General features: G+C 37.3%; 1 protein-coding gene and 1 long non-coding RNA gene across 2 annotated transcripts in view; both read right to left on the minus strand.

Annotated features, from left to right (window-relative positions):
- Nucleotides 1-860: 860 nt before the first annotated feature.
- Nucleotides 861-3,023, minus strand: LOC118766572. The gene is made up of 2 exons (XR_005002513.1): nucleotides 1,349-3,023; nucleotides 861-1,298 (listed from the first exon to the last, which is right to left on the minus strand). It is a non-coding gene; the product is annotated as an uncharacterized LOC118766572 (long non-coding RNA).
- Nucleotides 3,024-3,631: 608 nt separating this feature from the next.
- The window catches only part of LOC115220338 (guanine nucleotide-binding protein G(i) subunit alpha), a 92,179-nt gene continuing 83,647 nt past the window's right edge, over nucleotides 3,632-12,163 (minus strand). Inside the window, exons 6-10 of the mRNA XM_029790442.2 lie at nucleotides 11,255-11,383; nucleotides 10,095-10,224; nucleotides 6,859-7,012; nucleotides 5,428-5,620; nucleotides 3,632-3,843 (exon numbers count right to left, since the gene is read on the minus strand). Of these exons, the coding sequence (XP_029646302.1) occupies nucleotides 5,430-5,620; nucleotides 6,859-7,012; nucleotides 10,095-10,224; nucleotides 11,255-11,383 (604 nt within the window). The 3' untranslated portion in view covers nucleotides 3,632-3,843; nucleotides 5,428-5,429. The remainder of the gene's footprint in view (nucleotides 3,844-5,427; nucleotides 5,621-6,858; nucleotides 7,013-10,094; nucleotides 10,225-11,254; nucleotides 11,384-12,163) is intronic.

Raw genomic sequence — 12,163 nt, forward strand, 5'->3', positions numbered from 1 at the left:
CCTTTTTTTTAAGTCTATCCAATGATATAGGGTCTTTATGACCATTAAGGTCTATAGTAGAAACTTTGCATGAAAGAAAATGGAAAGGACCTGCATACGGTGCTGTTAACGGAGGTTTAACAACATCATTGCACACTAAAACATGAGTCCAAGAAGTAAAGCTTCCTTCAAGGCAGAGCTAGAAATGCAATTGTCAAGTAGATGAGAGGTTTTAAGCAGGAGCAATATATTCAGAATTCGGAAAACTAAAAATTGTCGAGGATAAATTAAATTTATTGTTGTTAATGAATATGTTAGTGTTATTTCATTTCTGAAGGGGTTTGCTGCTGTTTTTGTAGTTTGATTTCTTTATCCATCAGTTTCTACTAAGATAGAGATGTGAGTAAAATTAATAATAGAGAAACTAAAATAAAACTTCGGAAACAGCAACACTGCCATCACTTACGTGGAAACCAAGAGAGTGATTTCAAGGGAGATAATCAGAGAAAGACTCTAAAGTCAATGTAAAATCGTAATCCTTCATGTAAAAGTAAATATAACAAATAATCCAGAATCCTTGTCCAGTATTGGATCGATCCCAAAATCTAATCAGTTCATGCCAGTCACAGGGCCAAATATCCCTGAAAGTTTCATCTGAATCCATCCAGCGGTTCTTGAGATATTCTTGTCCACAGACAAACAAACAAACATGACTGAAAACAATACCTCTGCCTTTGCTGTGGTGGAGGTAATAATGATAACGGCTTTGAATGTTGGCACAAGGCCAGCAATTTTAAAGGGAGTGGGGTCAGCTAATCACATTGACCTCTGAAAGGATAAAGGTAAAACAAACCTCAGAATAATAATAAAAATACTACTAATAATAATTCTTAGTTCTTTATTAGATCCATATATAATAATGACGTTGATAAATGTGAAAAAATCAAAGCATTTTTTTCGGTATTTTTTCCTTACAAAATATCATTTTTTTAAGTAAAACAGACATTTTTTTTTTAAAGTTTTTCACAATTTTGTATTTTTGTTTTAAATAATAAAAAAAAATCAAAACAAAACAAAGAAAAAGGGTTTCGTGTGAGGAGGGAGTCTCATGGGAATGGTCAGTAAAAGACTATCAGAGTCTCTCGCACTGCAACGACCAATAGCAGCAATAATAATAATAATAATAATAATTATCCTTTTTTTCTTTTATTTGCAACAAGGGCGACAGACAACGAGGTTGGATGGGAACATTACAAAAGGGGAATTAAGCATAAAGCCTCAAATTAAGGGGAGGGGGTATATTCACTTATATATCAACCCTGCCTCCCTGCCCTCCACAATACTGGACTTGCTGTTTTGTTTTATCAACTCCCTACTCCCTTACTTACTCCTGGGACAAAAGAAGATGGATGAGGGGTAAAGTGAACCCTACAGAAGAGGATTCAAACACGGATGTCGGGGGATGGAAGGAATCTTGCACCATTTTTGCCAATCCTCATTCTTACCAAATAAGCCTTTCCACTATAAGCACAAGGGCCTGAAATTCTCAGGAGAGGGGACTAATCAATTACCTCGACCCCAATGTTCAACAAGTGTTTGATTTCTTGTTCCTCAAAAGATGAAATTCAAAGTCAGCCTCGGTGGAATCTGAACTCAAGATGTAAAACTACAAGAAATGTAGCTTTGCATTTTGTCCTGTCTGCTAAGAATTCTGGAAGCTTGCCTCCACCAACCCAATTAATAATAATAATAATAATAATAATAATGGTTTCAAATTTTTGGCACAATGCCAGCAATTTTAGGTGATGGGGTAAGTCAATAACATCAACCCCAGAAACTCAACTGGCAAATACTTTATCAACCCTGATGGGATGAAAGGAAAAGTTCACCTCAGCAGGATTTGAACTCTGATCACGAGTTATACCTTAAGGCATTTTGTCTGATGCTCTGACCATTCTGCTAATCCACTGCGGTGTGCATAATAATAATCCTTTCTATTATAGGCACAAGGCCTGAAATTTTAGGGGAAGGGGACAGTCGATTACAGAGACCTCAGTGCATAACTGGTACTTAATTTATCGACCTTGAAAGGATCAAAAGGCAAAGTCGACCTCGGAAGAATTTGAACTCAGAATGTTGCGGCAGACATAATACCACTAAGCAATCCACTTGGTGTGCTAACGATTCTGCCAGCTTGCCGCTTTATATAATAATGATGATGATAATAATAATAATAATAATTTCTTTTAAGGGCAGCAAAAGCTTCAGATGGGGACAATACAAGGATGAAATTGAGAGTACAGATACAGAACTTAAGTGTTGCAGAGTGAACATCTTGTGAGTTCACCCCTCCCCTTCCCCCACTCCCTACCTGGTTCATATTTCTTCAACCGTGGCCAGATTTAAAGGGAGGGAGTTCAACAAGGGAAGGAGTAAGTTAATTACATTGATCCCTGTACTCAAATGGTATTCTATTGACCATTGGAAAGATAAAAAGGCAAAGCCAACCTCAGCAGGATTTGAACTCAGAATGTAAGGATATGGATGAAATGATGCCAAGCATTTCGCCCAGTGTGCTAACAATTCTGCCAGCTCATTGCTTTGATGATGATGATGATGACGATGATAATAATGTGGATTTCTATAAAAAAAATAAAAAGTAGATTCAATTGAAATGTATCCCTCTATGTCGTGCTTTCTTCCCTGACATACAACAGGTATACAACAGGTATTTTAAAGTTTATTTACCACAAAAAAAAGTGAAGGTGATGAAAGGTGGGTGAAAACCATAGTCAAATGTTCACCTTCTCTGTACCCCAGGGCAAACTGAAATGGGTAAGTGGAGGGGAGAGTAATTAAAAAAGGATTAACTGTAAGATAGTTCTGCACCTCAACTGAATCGACAAACTTGCCACCACAATGATGTTGATAATAATAATAATGATAATAATCCCTTCTATTATAGGCACAAGGGCCTGAAATTTGTGGGGAGGGGACTAGTCGATTACATTGACCCCAGTGTGTAACTGGTACTTAATTTATCGACCCCAAAAAGATGAAAGGCAAAGTCGACCTCGGTGGAATTTGAACTCTGAATGTAGCGGCAGACAAAAATGCCACAAAGCATTTTGCCTGGCTTGCTAACGTTTCTGCCAGCTCACCACCTTAATAATAATAATAATAATAATAATAATGTTTTATTGACCACAAGGGCCCAATATGTTGGGGACAACACAAGGACGAAATATAAAAATGTCCAGGAAGGGATTTAAACATGTAAAAATAACAATAAAGTCATTCAGGCAATTAAAATTAGATTAAGAAAGAAAGAAGAAAAGCGGAAAAGAGGAGTAGTGTGAGTGAGAGTATTGGCGAGTTTTTGTTTTTGTTTTGGTGAAAAGAAAAAAAAAAATAAACAATGTGTGACAATAAGTTGTGATGATGATGATGATGATGGTGATGATGATGATGATCGCGATGGTAGAATGATGTTTCATGAATTAGGAAAAAAAAAATAAGCAAAATTTATATTTATGTATATACATACATAAATATATACATATGCATATTCACTGATGTCTGTCAATGTGTGCGTATGTGTATGTACTTATATATATATATTTATATATATATATACACACATAAATACACATACATTTATTCAGATATAAATATATATGTGCATGCATATATATATACACACACATACATATTCATATATAAAAAGTAAAGTTCTTCTCAAGTCCTTTCTCTATTGTAATAGTTGTAGTAGTAGCAGAAGTAGTAATCATGGTGATAGTATCTGTGGGTCACAAATGGCTGGTCACCTGGCTGGTCAATAGTTAGCAAGTTTATGGAAACCAACTGGAAATCAAAAAGAAAATATTTATTTATAGAGGTTTACTGGTGCACATGTACTTATGAATGTATAATTTTGACAGAACAAATTTTAATAAAACAGAAAAATAGCAAATTTTTCAGTGGGGAAAAATCAACTTTATACCCAAGATGGAAATACATACAGATTGACCCCAAAATGTGATTTGGTTTAACCTACCATTCACTCAGAATGTGAAACATTAAATTTTTAAAAACATCCTAAAATTATTAGTTTCTGAAACTTCTCTGTTGGAAGAAAATTTTCTGTTAAGTTATTCAATGGACAGAATGTTAAGATTAGTTTCAGCTGTGTATCTTTTATTGGCTGCATAATTTCAATAGCAACAATGCAAAGCATATCCAGTGATCATATATTCAGGGTTAATATGATTGGCTTTGTGTCCAGTGATCAAAACAATCAATGCCCTGGTACCCCTCCCTTATAGGGAGATAATTATAGTTGAAAGTCTGTTCAGATTTCAACAGTCAGATGCTTTCCCCGTCACTGACCCTTGTTGGTTTTCTGGGTGATGGGTCTTTGGAAATGCAGAGCATCCAATCGTTGATGTCAACAAGGAATAATCAACATCAGCAATGCTTCATTCAAATGGTGACAAGTGAAATGTCAACATTCGTGTCCACGGATCCATACACGCAATGGGCTCAATACGGTTTGTCATAGGATCCTCCCTTACAAGGCATTGGTTGACCTAAAGCAACAGTAGAAGGTATTCACTTAATGTGCTGCACAAGGGGACCAAATAGGAATAAATTGGTGCATCAAGTCATATAGTATTTTCCAGGATACAGGGCAAATTTTTCAGACCAAGCTTTTTACAATTAAGTAACATTAATTGACATACACACCAAGATGACTTTGGATGAACAAAAATTCCATGTGAAATGCAACAGGATTTTGAAGTAAAATGATGATATTTGAAGGTTTATAGTATATGCCACATCAACTTGAGTGCCAGAAAATATGGTAAAAGCTAACGTATAAAAAAAAGTGAAGGCACATGGCTCAGTGGTCAGAACATTGAGGTAAGGAATTTGATTCCCAGACTGGGATGTGTATTGTGTTCTTGAGCAAGACACTTTATTTCATGTTGCTGGGATCCAGTTCATTCACCCATAGAAATGAATTGCAATGTCACTGGTGCCAAGCTGTATCGGCCTTTCCCTTGGATAACATCAGTGGCGTGGAGAAGGGAGACTGGTTGCCATGGGCGACTGCTGGTCCTCCATAAACAACCTTGTCCAGACTTGTGCCTCAGAGGGTAACTTTCTAGGTGCAATCCCATGGTCATTCACAACCAAACGGGGCCTAACCTAGTCCTTTAATAAATACAAATGTACAAAATACATACCAGAATAAACTAAAAATTGGAGTTAAAATGATTGACTAAAATCCTTAAATGGTGGTTCCCCAGCAGGAAGACAGTAAGAGAGTATGGAGGAGAAAATGAAGAGTTTGGAGAAAAAGAGAGGAAGCTTTTAAGATGACTGTTCAAAATGTGTTGGATATGGTTATAGAGGAATCGTGTTCTGTGAATGTCATAAACTCACCTTTAAAAGAGACCACAGTCTTTCAAATTATTCTTGATAATAACATCAGTGACCACATCAAACACAAACTGGACGTTATTGGTGTCTGTGGCACAAGTGAAGTGCGTGTAGATTTCCTTCTCCTCTTTCCGTTTGTTTAGGTTTTCAAACTGGAGTTGTATGTAAGCTGCGGACTCTTCGTAAGTATTGCCGCCTGGAAATAAATAGAGGGGAAAATAGTAACAACAATAACAACAACAACAATTTGTTTATTTGCCAGAAGGGTAACACGTGAATGAAACATTATCAGGACTAATTACAAAAATTGGGGAGACTTTATAAAGCAGGGAATTCTCAATTGTTTTAATATCTGGGTCAGATACAAAACCTAGTTTTTTTTTTTAGGGGACTCGCACTAAAAAAAGTTTATATTTATAGAGAGAAGACCCTCGGGGTCCACTGGGGGGGATGCTTGAGGGCCACATGCATCCATGGAAGCTGCAGCAGAAAACCACTGGTCTATAATAGCATACAAAAGGTGTGGAAGATGTCCCCCAAAAAAGGGGCAGCTACTTGCAGCTAAACAACCAGCTCACAGGTTGGGATTACCCTCTCCCAGCTTATTGTCTCAGTCTCAAGCCTTTTGTTAAGGTTTCAGTTAACACAAAGGATGGGGGTGTGGTGGGGGGAGAGAAAGACCCAACTAAAAAGTGGTATTTTCTTATCCTTATGGACCACTGAAATAATAATAATAATAATAATAATAATAATAATAATAGTAATAATAATAAGAATAATAATAATAATAAAAATAAAAATAAAAATAATAATAATAATAACCCTTTCTACTAAAGGTTCAAGGCCTGAAATTTTGGGAGAGGGGACTAGTCAATTACACTGACCCCAGTGTTTCACTGGTATTTAATTTATCAACCCTGAAACGATGAAAGGCAAACTTGACCTCAGTGGAATTTGAACTCAGAACGTAAAGGTGGATGAAATATTGCAAAGCATTTTGCCCGGCGTGCTAATGAATCAGCCAGCTTGCCACCCCAGTACACAATTTATCAACCCCAAGAGGATGAAAGGCAAGTTGACCTCAGCAGTATTTGAACTCAGAACATATCAATGGGCAAAATACCACTAAGCATTTCATCTAGCGTGCTAACGATCCTGCCAGTTCGCCACCTTAATAATAATAATCATAATAATAATAATAAGGAACAAGGCCTAAAATTTTGGAGCAGGGGTGAGTTGATAATGTCCACCCCAGTACATAACTGGTACTTATTTCTATGATCTCAAAAGGATGAAAGGTAAAGTCAGCCATGACCGAACTTGAATTCAGAGCCAGAAGAAATGCTGCTAGGCATTTTGTCCAGCATAGTAAGAACTCTGCCAGCTCAACACCACCACCACCATAACAACAACAACAACAGCAACAGCAATTACCTTCGTACTCTGGGAAGCAAGTTGTGAGAGGAGAGTTTTTGATTTTGTCTTCGAATAAATCTTTCTTGTTGAGGAAGAGCATAATGGAAGTGTCCAAAAACCATTTATTGTTGCAGATTGAGTCAAATAATTTCATACTTTCCATCATTCGGTTCTGGTTTGCAAGTTTTTTAAAAGGAGAGAAAGAAAGAAGAAAAAAAGAAAGAAAACAATTAATAAAAATGAACAAAAGTTTATTTTAAATTTTAAATTTAGTTGTTTAAAATACCATTCAGTTTCTTTGGTTTCTGGATCTCTTTGCCAGATGTTAAACAACAATGATGATGACTATATATATATCATCATCATCTACACATATACATATATGATGCTTCGAAGGCCAAAATTTCTAAGTCACTGTCAACGCTATTCTTGTTAAAGAATAAATTTGTACTTTACCAAATGTATTGAGTAACACTTGAAATTAATGTAAAATAGTTTTTATTATAACATAAAAACAAACATTAGTGTGTGTGTGTGTGAGAGAGAGAGAGAGAGTCTCTCTCTTTCTCTCTCTCTCGCTCTGTCTTGATGTTGCCAAAGAGTTTGCAAATGAATATCACATTTAGAAACTGTGTTGTTTGTATCCAGTCTTCTGTGAACACATGTCTGGCCGTTAGGGGGGAATATTATTTTGCTTGGAAACAGGTGAGGGTTTGTGACAGGAAAAGCATGCAGCTGTAGAAAATCTGCCACAGCAAATGCCACCTGAGGCCATAGACGCATGGGAAAGCGGATTCTAAAACAATTCCGATAATGATGATGATGATAAATAATTTTGGTAATGACCCAATCCCATTATTTATTTTAATTCCAATGATATGACCAAGTCTGGCCAGGATGAAGGAGAGAATGAAGAAGTGAAGAGAAGCACAACATTCCTTTCATAGTTTTCCCCCCAATTATTTCCGATTACAATACTTTAAGTGGAATGAAATTAAAAGTAACAAAAAAAAAAAAAGAAAAAAGACAAAGAAGAGAAAAAAAAGAGACAACCAAGTTTTAGAAGAGAAAAGAGGAACTAAATTGTTAACATTTGATAAATCTGACTGTTATTAATAAGCTTTGATAAAGGTTTCATATTTTGACACAAGGCCAGCAATTTCGGGGGGGGGGGATGGGGGCAAGTAGATTAAATCAACCCCAGTGTTTAACTGGTACTTATTTTGTTGACCCTGAAAGGATGAATGGCTAAGTCAACCTTGGTGGAATAGACAAATGAAATGTCATAAAGCATTTTACCTGGCATACCAACAATTCTGCCATCTTGCTCTACTACTACTACTACCACTACTACTACTACTACTACTACTACTATTAATAATATTATTATTATTATTATTATTATTATTATGGCATTGAGCTGGCAGAAACGTTAGCAAATCAGGCGAAATGCTTAGTGATATTTCTTCTGCCACTACACTATGTTCTGAGTTCAAACTTCGCCAAGGTCGACTTAACCTTTCATCCTTTTGGGGTCGATAAATTAAGTACCAGTTGTGTACTGAGATCGATGTAATTGATTTAACCCCTTCCCCTAAATTGCTGCTCTTGTGGCAAAATTTGAAACCATTATTATTATTATTATTATTATTATTATTATTATTATTATTAATGTGTGTGTGTATTTGGATGCTGTGTGTAAAAAGCACCCACTACACTCATGGAGTGGTTGGCGTTAGGAAGGGCATCCAGCTGTAGAAACATTGCCAGATAAGACTGTAGCCTGGTGCAGCCTTCTGGCTTCCCAGATCCCTGGTCGAACCGTCCAACCCATGCTAGCATGGAGAACGGACGTTAAACGATAATGATATATATACATATATAAAATCCCCTAGCAGCCAGGGTATCACATTCACAATCACAAGATCGTTCTTTCAATTCCCAGACTGGACTGGCATGGCTGTATTTCTTCAGCTGCTACGTTCTTGAGTTCAAATTCTACCAAGGTCGACTTTGCCTTTCATCCTTGGGGGGAGGGGGGCGATGAAATAAGTACCAGCTATGCACTGGGGTCGATGTAATCAACGAGTCCCCCCCACCAAATTTCAAGGCCTTGTGCCTGGAGTAGAAATAATAATAATAATCCTTTCTGCTATAGGCAATAGGTCTGAAATTTAGGGGGTCAGGACTAGTCATTCACATTGACCCCAGTGTTCAACTGGTATTTATTTTTATTGGCCCCGAAAGGCAAAGTCAATATCAACAGGATTTGAACTCAGAACATAAAAACAGACAAAATGCCCCAAAGCACTTCGCCCAGCATGCTAACGATTCTAATAAATACTGGGGTATAATTACAGTTTTAATTATCCCATTAGCCTGCCTGGCTCTCTGTTGCTTAGATTGATGGGTGTCCCACTTGACTCAATCAATGGAACAGCTTGCTTGTGGAATTAACACACAAGTGGCTGAGTACTCCATAGACATGCATACCCTTTTAATGTAGTTCTCAGAGAAATTTGGTGTAACATAGAATGTAACAATGCTGGTTCCGTTTTGAACTACGGGTGTGCCAGTGGCAGCTCCCGTGCTGGTGACATGTAAAAAGCACCATCTGAACATGATCAATGCCAGTACCTGCTGCCTGGCCCCACGCCAGTGGCACGTAAAAAGCACCCACTACACTCTCGGAGTGGTTGGCATTAGGAAGGGCATCCAGCTATAGAAACCTTGCCAGATTAGATTGGAGCCTGGTGCAGCCTCCTGGCTTGCCAGACCTCAGTCAAACTGTCCAACCCATACCAGCATGGAAAACAGACGTTAAACAATGATGATGATGATGATGATGATCTCATTTTCGCCAGCTGAGTGAACTAGAGCAAAGTGAAATAGAGTGTCTTGCTCGAGGACACAACATCCCACCAGGAATTAAATTCATGTCCTTATTATGATTGTGAACTGACCATCCCAGCGGCTAAGCTATGGGCTTTTCCATCACAGAATAGACATTTGTGTGTTATTATTATAATTATGGCTGGGTTCCAGCCTGGGCTGAATAAAAAAGGTCAACCCCAGTGGGATTTGAACTCAAAAGTGCAGAGAGTTGGATTAAATATGCAAAGTATTCTACCTGATGCTTTAACATCTCTGCCCCTTTGCTGCCTTATTTGTGTATATGTATGGGTATGGTGTGTGTGTGTGTGAGAGAGAGAGAGAGGTATGTGGTATAAAAAATCTTTTTGAGAGAAACTCACCATTTCTTGGTCCTCAGCTAACATCAAGTCATATTCACTCATGGCCACAATGAAGATTATAGCTGTGACACCTTCAAAACAGTGAATCCATTTCTTCCTCTCAGATCGTTGACCTCCAACATCAAACATTCTAGAAATAGACAGAGAGAGAGAGAGAGTGAGGGGATGAGTGAGAATGAGACAGAGAGACAGAGAAAAAGAGAGAGTTTTAATGAATGGGTTTGAGAGAATGAATGAATAAGAACATATTCTAAGCTGTATGATCAAAGGTGGTGCTCCAACCATGACCATCAAGTATTTTTCTAAGACACAATGTATCTATGTCTACATTTTCCCAGTGTATCCCTTTTTTTAAGATAGAAGAGTGTGATATGAGGGAGGTTTGGTTGTTCTATTTTGAAGTTTGAAAGACAATGGCATTGGTGATTATAGTAACTGCATTTCCCAACCACATGGTTCCAGGTTCAGTCTCACTATATGGCACCTTGGACGAGTGTCTTCTACTATAGCCTTGATCCAACCAAATCCTTGTGAGTGGATTTGGTAAATGGAAACTGAATGAAGCCTGTCATATATATATATATGGATGTGTGTGCGTGTGTACACATTTGTGTCTGTGTTTGTCCCTCCACCATCAGTTCAGCAAAGGACACAGACAGAATAAGTACCATGTTTTATAAAAATAAAAACCATAAATACTGGGGTAGATTTGTTTGACTGAAACTCAAGGCAGTGCCCCAGCATGGCCACAGTCTAATGACTGAAACAAGTGAAAGACAAAAGCTAAAAGCTAGTGACTACAGCTAATTGCATAACAATTAGAAGAAAGGAATAACGACTGTATCGCTGATGATATCAGTCTTAGATGAAGATTATTATTATTATTTAGCCCCTGGTCAGCTCTGATTGAGCAGACTAATGATCATAGGTGTTCCAGCCATGGCTATCTCATCTTTCCATTTCTTTTTTCATATAGCATAATTGAACAAGTTCACTTCTTGTAAGATACTAGGGTTTAATCCAGGGAAAAGAATTGACCCCTAATTCTACCAGGTTTAGTGATTACAACTATGATGTTCACAATGATGATGATGATGATGATGATGAGGAGGAGGAGGAGGAGGAGGATGACAATGGTGATTGTAAAGAGCAAGACTTACTTAAAGCGTAATTCCTTGAATGTAAAATGTGTCTCTACGATTCCAGTTGTCTTCACTCGCGTGCGTAGAACATCCTGTACATTTGGTATATAATTTGGTTGCGATATTCTCTCCAAGGCATTTAGGTAGCTGCAAAGAGAACAAGTGAAATAGTAAATATAGCAAAATAGTGTGTATATTATATATATATATGTATACATACATATATATATATATATATATATATTAACACATCAGACACTGTGTGTGTGTGTGTATTTATAAATACACCAACACACAATCTAGAGATACACATATCAATACACCAGACATATATATATATATATATATATATTAATACACCTGCATACCCCACACATATGATATCAAGAGCCACCACACAGCTACAAGTGTCTTACATAATACATATTCAAGCCATACAAAAATGTTATTTTATTTCCTACGGCTGTGTCCTGTGATTTATTTTGTTGACCTGGGAAGGATGAAAGGCAAAAGTGACTTTGACAGGATATGAACTCAGAACAATAAAAACCCAGAATAAATATCTTGAAGCATTTTCACTGATGTCCTACCAGTTCTGCATCTCACCCACCCTGCACTTCTTTTCTCTAATTCTGCAGTTTCATGCAGTATTTTTATACAACAAAGACAGAAGGTGCCAGATTGTGATGGTGGTGGGTTTTAATAATAAACAGGTGGAGTAGCAAAAGTGTTCCAACGATGTTAAGAACAAGTCTGGTGTTCATTTGGCCATTAGGCATTAATGGTTCTAAAGCGTAGACCCTGAACAAATTTGAAGAGAAAATAATCGATGCGTTTGAAACGTGGGTATATAGGAGAATGTTGGGATTCTTTTACAAGGATCAATCGGACAAAAGAGCGACTGTTACAACAGGTTGGTGAAAGACA

The sequence above is a fragment of the Octopus sinensis genome, linkage group LG16 (assembly GCF_006345805.1).
Source record: "Octopus sinensis linkage group LG16, ASM634580v1, whole genome shotgun sequence".
NCBI lineage: Eukaryota > Metazoa > Mollusca > Cephalopoda > Octopoda > Octopodidae > Octopus > Octopus sinensis.